Below are 13,610 nucleotides of genomic sequence, written 5' to 3'. Positions count from 1 at the left end.
AATTAATACAGAGATTGGTTCTTTAATATATTTCCATTATGTTCTATGCATTTACTTTCTACATTTAATCGTTTACCCGTAGGTGGCAAACAATTGAGGGATGTGATTAAGCGATGAGTTGACTCTAGAGAAAACACAAAGAATGAAGAGATAATTAACACTTGTCACATGCCTACGAATTTCGGTTATAATCCATGTGAACAAGTTGGATGATTGGGATTGAAGAGGGAAAATGAAAGTGAATTAATTAAATAAATAAAAGTATTTATTTAATTAATAGAGGAAAAAGGCTAGATAAATTAAATAAATAAATAAAATTATTTAATTTAGGAAAGGAGATGAGATTAAATAAATTATAAATATTTATTTAATTAAAGGTTAATTTTAGGTGTCTATACTAACAATGATCACTTGATGATCGAAGTTCCTACATCCTCAAAGGTTACCTCATTCCCAAACTTTGTTGATGTGGTCATGGAACGTCCTGCTACTTTTGGTTTGCTCCCTCCCGCTTCATGTTCAAAGGTCACAACTATGGATATTGCTACTACACACCTGGCTTCTGTTAAATCTTGAAATCCTTATGTTCCAATGGCCTCTTCTTTGGCCCAGCGTTTTCCCGTGGTTGAAACCCATCTTCTGATTGGACAATTGTAGTTCCTTCTATAGTGGTTGTTGATCCTGAAGTGGAGGAGTCACTGCTTGTTTCCCATGATAATGTGTCCCAAGATGATAGTACTACTTGGATTGTCGTTCGTCGAAGGAAAGGTTCTTTCTTCTCCTCTCCCTTTTTCGTGTGTTATGAAAGAGAAGTTTCCATTATAGGGTTGGGACCCTTGTTTTCCACCGATTTTGTGCTCCAATAAAAAGCCTTATAGTTTCTAGCTAGGTGTTTTTCTCAATCTCACATCTTGTTAGACTTGCCCCTTTTACCTTAATGGTTGTTCTGTAATGGGTCCAAGACCTTCTTGTGTCAAAATAATATGAAAATTAGAAAGGAATTTTTGAAAGACGTCTTTTTTTTCAAGATAGTTACAATAATTACAACAATAATTATTGGAATTTGCAATCAAACAACAACAATATTATTTAAGAAATATTTGAATACATTTATAAAAAAAAAAATTATGCTTAATAATTAACATTGTGAAAAGTAGAAAAGCAAAAGTTCATTAACAAACAACAAAAATCTTAGTTGTATGATTGAACATGGGAAAACCTTTGTATCCTTAGAGATTGCATGTTTTACATGCTAGTTGGTAAGCTTTTGAAAACTTTTCCTTAAAGACTACATAATTCATAAGTTCTTGAGAAGAGAGTGACCTTGAAATCGTCTCTTAGAGACTAAATACTTTATAAGATCTTTAGAAAAGAGTGACCCTTATTAACTATATGCCTTCTTGTTCTACAATACAAATTTGTCTACCTCACACATTAAGATGTCGTTGGATACAATTTTTTTAATTCTATGCTCTCTCCATGTTTTCCAAAATGAAAGGTTAATTTCTTTCTTAAAAAAATTGTTTTCCAAAATAAAAGATTAATATCTTTCCAACAAACTTCAAATGAAATATTTTGTGTTATATTGAAATATTAGGATGCCATAAATACGTAGAAATGCTGTTTGTCCTTTTATACCTAATTCACATGTTGTCATTTTTGTTCTTTTGTAACTAATTCACATGTAGTCATCGAATGCTTGTGCATCACTTTCGATATGATCATATTACTACAAGGTATCAAATAGTATTTTAATTCATAATGCTTGTGCATATGTCACTGTCAAAACTAATCATAATGCAACAAGATAAACATAGAGGATCACTCAAAAATACTATTTTTACCATCCACAAAAAAATTATCAAATTTTTAATCAATAGTCACTGATTTCAATATTCTTCAGAACTAAAAGTTTGTAGTCAATTAAATTGATGATAATTCACATTTTCTAATATTCTTCTTTACAAAGAAGTAAACAGATGCCTCCCCACAATGGTCAGTTGAATCCCACATAAACCACCTTTTCTTTCATTACTCTTGTTTTGCAATAACACATTGTTTTTTAAAATACTATGAAGATCAAGACCTCACATGGAATTTTTTTAAAAACAGATTGCCATCTTACAGTCACACAAATCTGCGGACAAATGGTAGAAATGCCAGAACTATTGCTTTTCAAAATGGACGGTTACTATATTTCCAACAAACTTCAAATCCATACATTTAATATCACGAGCTCAAAACCCTAACTTAAGCGACTGTAACATCATCTGGTTTCAAAAACCCTAACTACAGAAACTGAAACACCAAAGCGCATCAGAACCCTAAACAGACATTCCATTTCCATGTCACACCAAAATGCCAGATAATGGACTCCATTTCACACCAAAGGGAAACGTTTATTACATGACAAAATATCACAATGGAGAGCAAAGCCCTTACATTTATAAAAAGCTACAAAATCTGAGCGAACTTGCTAAATACATCAGTAAACCCTGCATTCCGGCCATTTAGCCGGCGTAAATATGGATCTTTATCGCCAAAAGCAAAATAGTAAAGACAGTGAAGAAAATCAGCGTATGGACAACAATGGACTTGCCGCTGGTGTGGAAGTTGGCGAAAGCCACCGTTTTGCCATTTGCAGGAATCTGAAAAAGCAGTCCCGGCGACAGCAAAATGAATAATATGAAGCCTACTACAACAGGCGCCCAGTCCGCCATGGCGTTGCTGCAACTGCAAATGAAATGAAAATGATGAAGATCTGACAAAACACAAACCAAATGAAACAAAATGATGAAGATCTGAGGACTTCCGTCGACCGAGCTGGTAAAAAATGGCAAGATTTGAAAGGCGTAAAGGAATTCCAGACGTGCAGACGAAGCTAAGTTGCAGGCAAGATGCGATTCTTTTCCCTCCTTTCCTCTGTCGGTGCCGTATTTTTTAGGGCTCAAATTTGGAATATATCCAGACTGAACTTTTGTCTGCCATTAACCACAAATTCGGGCCACCTGTCAAAATATATACGGATCGCCAGAGAGGATGAACTGGACTTTATTGTCTAAAGAGGCTCAAATAATTTGTATACGGAATGGCATAGATTCACTCCAAGATCACTGGAATGAATCTCCACCTTGCATTGTCTGGTTATTATATAAGATCATTGTTCTATTGATTGGTATTTGATTCTTATATAAGGTCATTGTTCTATTGATTGGTATTTGATTCTTTGCTTTTTGACCTATTTAAGAGTGTATTAACTAGGGTTTTCAATGGCCCCATCACTGTTTTTTTTACCATGAATTTATATAGACATATTGTGGAGGGAAAAGTTGAAAAGAAAGGGAATCATCTAGGGTTTGGTGAAAAGTAGGTTGAGTTGTGGATGTGTTTGTTTTTTTTTTTAAATTTTATAATAAAAATAATATTTCATTGGTTGAAAGGTTTATTGAAATTTGTAAAATTAAAGGACATCATATATTTCATTGGTTGAAAGGTTTATTGAAATTTGTAAAAAGAAAGGACATCATATAGCTTAGTTGTGAAAACATATATTTTTAGATTTTATAATTAAAATAGTATTTCATGGGTTGAAAGGTTTATTGAAATGGTGAAAAGAAAGGAAGTCATAAGGTTGAGTTGTGAATACATATTTTTTGAGATTTTAGAATTAAAATAATATTTCGTGGGTTGAAAGGTTTATTGAAATGGTGAAAAGTATAATATTTTTTTATAAATTTAATTCAAAATGTGTTTAAATATAATTAGAAAAGACGGGGCGAATAAAATATTGAAGGGTTATTTTAGTTAAAGACTAGTGCATATTCAACATTGACATGATAAAGTGATGAAATAGTATGTAGTAATTGAAATGTAATAAATGTGGGTGTTCACTAACTTAACATGCAAACTAGGAATCAATTTTAATCCATATATTCATTGGAGAATAATCATTTACAATCCTTATATTCATTGGAGAATAATCAACTAGGCCCAACTTTAGCCCCTTAGGAGAGTCAAGCATTTGTGGTTAATCGATCTCTTTTTTATTCATATGATTTGATATGAAATTATGCAAGAACTAGGTAGAATGTTAAGAAATTGGCAAGATTTAGCATAAATAGAAAGATACATAGTAGAAAGCCAACTCAGAAGCACAGACCAAGAAATGACATACAAAGAGGAACATGCCATTGAAATCTAGAGTTGAAAGTGTCAGTCAAGTGTGCTAGGGTTGAAAGTGTCAGTCAAGTGTGCTAGGCACCCTAGACCCGAAGGTATTTTCATTAGCTAAAACTTTGGATTTCAAATCAGGATGCCCTATAGACCACTTCATCCGAAATTTAGCCAAAAAGTGTCAATCACATGTGCAAATCAACATAGACTAGGGTTTTTCATCTATTCAAAGTTTGGAAATGTATGTCTCGGTCTACACTCTACAACTCTATAATTCTTGGCTGTCAAATTTGTAACCATAAAAGAGGGGAAAAGTGTTGTGTTGTATAGAGGCTTGCCTAAGTCAAACCTTTGGTAGGAATCAACCTCCACTATAGCCATGATGATTAGAAAAAAGAGTTTACCCCTAGTAGGGTAGAGTATTACCTTAAGCAGCCTATGTGGCTAGGCACTATAGTCCACCCCAAAAAGGGAAAACTAAGGTAGATGTAGAAGCTCAAGACATAGAATCTAGTCACCAATAAGCATGTATGATGACAGCTTGGTAGTGATAAGACTAGAAATAGGTTGAAATGAGCTATAAGAGGGTAGACAAAAGCAAGGGCCCAAAAAGGAGTGTGAAACTCTAAAGGGTTACAATTTATGACACTACAGTAATGTTAAGATCTTAAATTCTCTCACATATTTATAGGTGCTTGACTACAAAAGAAAATGATGTTTAGAGTTAAACACTTAACCAATATAAGAAGAATCTTAGTGTTATTAATGGAGATTAAAAATTTCTCTTCTAGATTCAATTTGATAGCACAATATTCATTCCAAGCATCTTATATATAGACCAAGAAGATCCAAGAAATACTAAAATGGATTCCAAAAAGCATGGACTCAAGACTATGAGCCAAGTCTTGGTCTAATTGGTTCAAGTTGGATCTAGGTGCCCCTCTATAAGAGCAATTCTTTCTAGAGTAGATTGCAAGTCTTGTGAAGATCTTTAACTTCTATGACCAATGGAATTATGTGTAGCTCTCAAACACTTCATCTAGGGGCACTAATTATACTTACAACCCTCTTATATAGAGTTTTTTTAGTGTGTCAAATAAGCTCTTCCTAGTCTACTATATAACAGTCATCTTCAATGTGCTTTATGTTCATTATATTACAATTGTCAAGTGGCATATCATGTCATCTTGGGAATCTTGATATTCATCTAAAGGTTTGAACTTCATTCCATGAGGGATTAAAATATAACACATTATAATTATTAAATAACTACATTGTTCTTAGGATTTGCAAGGTGTATAACACCTAGTCCTAACATAAAGGAGGTTGAAGAAATTGTTCATCAAGTGTAGAATTCCTAATGAACGAGATACATTGGAGAATTATTATCTTTAGAGAGACTTATGTGAAGTTTTCATTAGTGATAAATAAAAAGAATTGAGAGAAATGGTGAAGAAATAATTATCTTCTATGCAGTTGGCTACTAATGTATCCAATCAAAAGCATAACAATAATCGTTGATGAAAACACAATCAAAACAAGAGAGTGGATCAAATTTCTTCACTATCTCCTTATTACAATCTGCCTCTGCAACTAAAAAAAACTTGCAATATGTAGCCAATCTGAAATTACCCTTTTTGGCAGTTTTTAACAACTTTTAGAATTTGTCATTTTTTGTAATTTCTAGACTAATCTGAAAAAACACATAAACTTCCAAATTTCTAAAAAAATCAACCACAACACAAATTTCCATCTTTCTAAACTAAAAGCAATCATAGACTCGAAGATATCTAAAAAAACAACTTTCTAAAATATGAAGAAGAAAAAAACAGTAAATACCATTTTGGAAGCCCAAGATGAAGGAATTTGGCTCTGAAAATTTGATCGAGGTGGGGTCCAACTAAACTAGGATCCCACTGAGGGATCCTAGTTCGGTGGGAAATCCAAACAAATCCTCATGATGCATCTCGCTGTCAAATTTCATCTTCATCGAGTAAATGGGTCAATAGTTATGACCCTGCGAAGCTCCTACATCAGATACTAGAATGATAAAGGAGGCTTCTAAGTAATTACATTTTGATAGATTTTAAGGCAAGGAGAAAGATGAATATAGAGATAATGCATAAGACAGTGACTACAATGAAGTGGAGATAGTAGAAGTTATGTGTCCCTAAAGAATGTTTTTATTAAGCCACAATTAGATAATTGGTAACATAAGTTGAAGAAGGATATATATTTTCATTAAAGAAGGGATGATAAAAATTAAGGCCTTACTAGTTTTAGTTAAGATAAGGGATGGTTCTTTGCAACCCCAATATGAGGAGAGAATCCTCATAGTGGAAGATAAGGAAGTACAAGTGGTCAATATAGAAGAGATGAGAGAGCTTAGCCTTGTAAAGGACTTGAGGGAGGAATGTAAAAGGGTGTAGAATAATGCATGTTTGAGAGAAAATTTATTATGAGAGGAAATGTATAAAACTTCTTTTTGACAATGATATAGGTTTTAGCTTGGAGAAGAGGATAAGAACAAAAAGGTTTAGGACAATGTATTGAAAGTGCTAAGAAAATAAGGGCACACTTGGTGTTGGGTCAAATTGGTGCCACATTGGATCAAGAGGAAACAAAATGGGAACAACCCATGCTTGAGGTGACTCTTTGAGAAAGGAATTAGATTTGCAAGGAAAAAAAGCAACAAAATAAAAGAAGAGAATAAATTATAATGGGAAATAGTGAACCTAAGATTCTACATTTGGATACTTGGGAATAGTTCATAGTAGTTATGGAATTGGCATAAGAAGGGTGGGAGAATATCTAAAGAAGAGGTTAACAAGAGAAAAATTTAGTAAAGATGAATAATATTGAGTGGATTGTGTCAAGGAACATTAAAGAGTGACAAGGTTCAAGAGTAACTAGGGGATATTAATCACACATTGTCAATTAGAATTCACTAATAAATGAAAGTAGAAGATAGCTAACGACAATAAAGGGTTTATTGTGGAAACCAAATAATATTATATTTGATATGTACATGATGAATTCCAAGAATTCTAAGTGATAAAAAAATTACATATGTAAGAATGGTAGTGGATGAGTATGCTTTGGAAAGAATGAGATTGAACTGTGCAATGCCATAGGTTGTTAAGGAAGTAGAGGTGGTAATCGATAATATTGTAAGGTATCACAAAATGAAGGGATGTCATAGATTAGTAGTTGTTGAATAAGAGTTGTTAATCCTTTTTAAACTTTGAAAGATGAAGTTATAGATGTAGTAAATGAGTTGGTTTTGAATGATAAAAATAAAACCTTGGAGCAAAAGGTTGAAGATAATTAAAGGAAACAAAGTGAGGTGTACTTAGGAGAATTTTTGGGATTTATCCTACATATTACACTAATAGAAGAAAACATCAAGCATTGGTAGGAAGTAGATGTGAAAAAACTAAATGAATCAAGTATGAGACAAGAAGTGACAAAGGAGAAATTAGAGGTTTTGGTTAGAATGTGGCGGGAAAATATCCATAGGAAAAATGGAATGATATCCAAAACACATAAATGGAGGATGGCATATAACCTCCCCAAATTCTTTAAGAGGTGAAGGAAAAAGAAAATATATATATTAAAATACTTATGTCAAGTGATGGGACATGCTTTGGTTCAAACACATATAAAAACAATGGTTCTACTACTCAACCATTATTTGTGAGTTCTTAATCCATAAATTATTTTCTTGGGATATTTGATGAAGGATCAACTTAAGGGTTGAGAAATATTGCATCACCTAAAAATATTTTTTATATTTTCTTTATCTTTCATGTATGTTTTGTAGGTTTTAAAGTTCTAGTTGGAGTTAGAGTTAGAGTCTATGGTTCTAGTAGTACATTACATGAAGCCTAAATAAGATCTTGTGGCAATGGAAATCCTTTTGGATGAGCCTTCTTTTGCATCTAGTATAGAGGCCAAAGCACAATATAAACCCATGATTTATTGGTAGAGATTATTATTCTTTTGTTTATGCCACAAGCTACTTGTGATCCCTATCTTAATTTGCAAATGATTACAGTTCATTTAAAACCTAACATTGATACCTAATTTCCAATGATAATTTAAGGGATCATAAAGAACAACATAAGTATGACCATAATTCATATGTAGCTAAGAAATACCTCACCCTTACTAAATAAATTTATGTTGATATTGTTGGCAATTGACACTCTATTGGTTGGTTTCACTATGTTGTCATTGATGGCAACATGATTTTGTGTTCCGGCTTCATGTTTTGATTCTATGGTGTACCGGCAAACACTTCACAAATTCTATACCGACACTGGCATAGGCACCAGTAGGTTGGAAGATTTCTTTGGTCACCGGCAATGCAGGCCGACATGGTTATTGATATTGGAGGCTGACACATCTTGGATCCGGCATCGGTAACTTGTTTTAATGTTTATACATTTATGTTATCTCGCCGACATGTAATATGATATTGCATATATCTTTGTAAGCCGACATAAGGAATAAATTTGTATAGGGTATATAGGGCAGTTTGATTAGATCATTTTGATATATAGGGAGATAGACATGAGATGGGAGATTATGATGATGTGAATGTAATATGATGTGAAATATACCAGAGAGATTATGTATGTGAAATATTTATTGTAAGGGTTATTTCGGTAAAGGGGTTTAGGGTTTCTAACCGGAACAAACAGATCTTAAACCGGAACTGTATTTTGGCATAGAAGATTTTATCTTAGCAGTTCACACTTCTTCAGATTGATGTCTAGAATTTGATGTAGTCAGTGAGGCTCCTATTGTGATTGAGCAATGTGCTCTAGGTTGTAAGCCTTCCTGCAAGTGCAGGCCCCTCATATTTTGTAATATCTCTTCATATGGGCAGTGGATTGATATTGTGGGTCACAAATCCCACCATGGTTTTCCACGTATAAATCTATTTGTTATGATTCTCATTTATGTGATTGGCTTATTAGTTGCTTTACTTATTTCAATTATGTTTTTACCAGTATACCAGTTGGTGTATGCATGTTTTATTAAGGCTAAAATCTACTATTCTGGTATAATACTGATTCACCCCTCCCCCCCCCTCTTAGTGTTATTGGTTTCCAACAATTGGTATCAGAGCCTTGTGCCTTGAAGGAAGTTTAACAGCTTGAGGAAGATCCTGAAACCGAAATCCATGAATATGGCTTTGACGAAGCAGCTTGAGATGGCACTTGAAGATTATGATGTTGAAAGGTTGAAGAACTTAAATCTATAAGATGAATTGTATTTTGCTAAGGAATTCATTCTTTTCCTACAAGAGAGGCTATCATCTGTTCAATCTAGGAGAAAGGAACTTTTGCAAAATCAGGATGATGAAGAGAAAAATGCACTTAAGGAGCAATGTCAAAAATTGAGTAAGGAAAACATGGTTATGAAGATTGAAATGCAAGTTATAACTATGAGGATGTTTAAGGAGATTGAGGACATAAAGAAAAAGGAAAAAAATCTTGTTGTATCCCTGAAGAACAAGTTTAAAGAATGTGGTTGGTCGGTTCATGAAAATGATATGTTGAGAACTGATTTGGTACAATCTTAGAGCAATGAGCAAGAGCTTGAGAGACAAATGATAATACTAAGAGAAGATTTAACTACTGCAAGTGAGTACAAATAAAAATTCAAGATCAGCTCAGCACAACTTGATGAGTTATTGAAGAGACAGAGGCAGATTGGAGATTCCAGTGGACTTGGATTTGAGAAAGGACAAAGTTATGGTACTACTAATGAAGATCAAAACCATAAGGCACCGGTAAGATAATTCAATGCTTATAAATTCAATGGTAGATGTTTTGTTTGCAATAGATTTGGTCACATGGCTAGGCAATGTAGAAACAGACCAAATCAGAACCTTGATTCTGCTCCCGATAAATGTTCTAAATGCAATAAGTTTGGTCATAAGACAGAAGATTGGAGAATGAATGTTAAATGCTATGCTTGTGGAAAAGCTGGACATATGGCTAATTAGTGCAGGTCAAGCAATTTCACCGGTTTTAGCAAAGCAATTCAGAAGAACAATGTTACATGTTATGCATGTAATGAAGTTGGACATATTGCTAAGTTCTTTAGAAGCATAAATCCACCGGTTAGTAATGGAGGATCAAATGAGAAAGGAAAAAAGAAGGTTAGTGAAATCCGGCAAAATCATACTCAGAGATGGGTTAAGAAGACTGAAGAACAATCATCAGATGGGAATGTCCCAGTTACTTATCTAGTAGAAGAGGTTGCTCCTGCACCAACAAGAAGCTCATCCGATAACTAAGGCAAATGCCTTAGGGGTAGGCAAAAGGCATGAAGATGTTGCATATACCCCCGGAAGAGATTCTGGAAGATGTTCCAAATATTGGAGAGGATTATCCGGCATGGATATGTTCTGAGCGAGATCTAGTATCTTTCACCGGTAGTCATTTATGTCAATGGAAGATTAGGGTTTTTCTCGATGGTTAAAAGGTCAAATACACTTCATTTTTAATCACCCTGCATTTAGAGCGTTTTCAGAGCAATTAAAAGTGACTAAGTGCGATCAGAGACTATTCAAAGGCAATCAGATTTCTTCTTGAGCGATTTCACCGGCGTCTAGAAGAATTTGTTGAAATTTTTCACCGAGAGAAACCAAGAGGTATATTTATTTAAACATAGAAGCAGGATCATCTTCTATTCATGTTTTTGTTGCAAACCCAACTGTCGTGGAGGTCAAGGACCGCCCCAGGCCAATTTTCAAGCAGTATCCACATGTGGTTACCCTGGAAGACTCGGTTGGAGTGTTTTCTCACGTTTCTGATAACTCAATGATAAGCAAATAGTACCAAACCGATACTGAGAGGGGGGGGTGAATCAGTAAAGACAAAATAAAGTTTCTAAACCAGTTCAACAACAATTACGCCAAATGACTGGCAAACAGTGACACCGGTTTGAAACAGAGTGCAACCGGTAAAACCCAGAACAACTAAAACAATCACAAACTGGTTACTTGCTTAGCTTTCCACTCAACTTAGAACTACACTACCATTTCACCCTTATGTATGAATAGGTTATCTATCATCATATTTTCACAACAACTAGTTCAACATGTTTTATTCACAGTCATAAAACACAGAACCATCATATGCTTAACAGGTAATAACAAAGCATCACAAGATAAAAGCATCACACATGACACACATATCTTTCACGTGGAAACCCAATTGGGAAAAACCATGGTGGGGATGAATACCCACAAGCTTGTTGTTGAACTCTTTGGAAGTCCACTCTATTAGGAGCCTTGTCCTGTTAAAGACAGATACAATAGGTTCTGTTAGGAACCGATCCTGTTAGGGATCACCCGGTAAGGGTTAAACCTTGTTATAGGTCACCTTGTTAGAGGATTTCAAGAACTCAATAGCTAAAGGATTTCCAAAGCTCTCTAGCTTTCCAGATCTCAATAACTTTGAGTTACCCTGTTAAGGGATTTACAGCAAGCCGGTTAAGGCTACCCTGTTAGGGGATTTTCAACTGTTGAGGTGGTTAGAGATCAACAGGTACTTCAATGATCTAGTAACAACACTCAATGCCAAAGTAGATCCACTTAAGCTCCTCTTCACCTTCTGCACTTACACTCTCCAGGTATCACTTCTCTCCTCTGGTCTGGCAAGTATCACGTATCCCTTCTCTTGGATATTCACACACAACTTTTCCCAACAACCCTAGAAAGAGTCACAACATCGACCTTATAGAAAATAGTTAGGTCGAAAGCATAAACCCTAAACCCTAAACCTAATAGGTTAAGGAATCAAATGGTTCAATCCTGACCGTTGAGCATACTGCATTAATCTCCATCGTTCGTTTTCTATCGTTTTCATGGCGGCTGATAACCCATCACACGTTATCACTATTTTACAGTCTTCTCATATTCCCGAGGTAGATAGGCAAGATCTTCTTCATGCACGATCCTTCATGTACACAAGGCTTATGTGGCAACACAATCTTGTTCTTTGTTATCATGCTAACTCATCGCACAAAGTCACCAGTTGAGCCACATAGGCTTGAAGCACTTCAACCAGAAACCCTAAAGTTGAGACTACGAACCGGTAGTCATTCAATGCTTCCATGTGTCGGTTCCCATAACCATATGTTGGCTCACCTTTGAACAAGCACACTGCTTCACTTTGGCACAAAGGTCGGTTCACAATGTTATACCGGTTCTCACATATACCGGTTCACACCTCTGCAACATAATGACATCAATGACAACATACAATGCCATTATGTCCTCATACTGGTTCACATAATGCCAACAATCTCCCCCTTTGGCATTGATGGCAATATACAAAGATATCTCTCCACTTCACTTCTTCTCCCCAAATTTCTGTAGATATCTTCTCCGCTTCACATCTTCTCCCCCTTTGACAACAATGCCAAAGTGGAGGCACAAGCTTCCCTGTTCCATTATGTTGCTCCCCCTGAGGAGTAGCATCCTTCAACACATCAATCCAAAATAAATTTGACTGTGCAATACCAGACTGATGTGGAGCACATGCTTTTAGTTCACCTCCTGAAGGGGCAATACCCCTAATTTACCTCTTAAGTGTGTAAATGTAGTCTTTGGGAGAGGCTTGGTGAATATGTCTGCTAACTGCTCCTTACTGGACACATGCTCCAGTACAATCTCTTTGTTCTGAACCTTTTCCCTCAAGAAATGATACTTAAGCTCAAAGTGCTTGGTTCTAGAATGTAAAACCGGATTCTTGGAGATATTAATTGCACTAGTATTGTCATAGAATATACTTACCAGTTCAGATATAGGGACTTTGAAGCCATTCAATACATGCTTCATCCAAATTGTCTGAGTGTAGTTCATGAAAGCTGCAACATACTCCGCTTCCGCTGTAGACTGAGAGATACAACTCTTCTTTTTACCCATCCATGAGACCAGTCTACTACCAAGGAAGAATGCACCACCGGTTGTGCTCTTCTGGTCATCTACATTACCGGCCCAATCAGCATCTGTGAACACTTTCAAGTTGAAGTCCTTGCTATATGGATACCATAATCCATAGTCAACAGTTCCCTTCAGATACCTAAGAATCCGCTTGACTGCAACCAAGTGGGATTCTCTTGAACTTTTATGGAACCTTGCAGTAATGCCAACTACATGTGCAATTTCCGGTCTTCTATGCACTACATAATGCAATTTACCAATCATTGATCGGTATTCCTTCTCATCAACCAATGCTAAGTCATCCTCTTTGGATAGTTTACAACTGGTCACCATCAGTGTACCAACCGGTTTTCTATCTTCCATGCCAAAGGTCTTCAACACCTCTTTGACATACTTGGACTGAGTGATAAAGATTCCATCCTTCATTTGTTGGATCTGCAGTCCAATGAAGAACTTAATCTCCCCTATG

The 13,610-nt window shown here is 35.3% G+C and overlaps 1 protein-coding gene across 1 annotated transcript; it reads right to left on the bottom strand.

Annotated features, from left to right (window-relative positions):
- Window positions 1–2,168: 2,168 nt before the first annotated feature.
- On the bottom strand, window positions 2,169–3,023 carry LOC131034656 (uncharacterized). The gene has a single exon (XM_057966224.2). It carries the CDS (start codon window positions 2,718–2,720, stop codon window positions 2,511–2,513), a length of 210 nt encoding a protein of 69 aa, XP_057822207.1. The 5' UTR covers window positions 2,721–3,023; the 3' UTR covers window positions 2,169–2,510.
- Between the last annotated feature and the right edge of the window lie 10,587 nt (window positions 3,024–13,610).

Source organism: Cryptomeria japonica, chromosome 5, assembly GCF_030272615.1.
Source record: "Cryptomeria japonica chromosome 5, Sugi_1.0, whole genome shotgun sequence".
NCBI lineage: Eukaryota > Viridiplantae > Streptophyta > Pinopsida > Cupressales > Cupressaceae > Cryptomeria > Cryptomeria japonica.
Note: the sequence above shows the minus strand (reverse complement) of the source record. Positions and strands in the feature narration are given on the sequence as shown.

What these genes read in the sequence shown, in the direction of transcription:
- LOC131034656 (XM_057966224.2), bottom strand. Translation starts at nt 2,720, where the DNA reads ATGGCGGACTGGGCGCCTGTTGTAGTAGGCTTCATATTATTCATTTTG.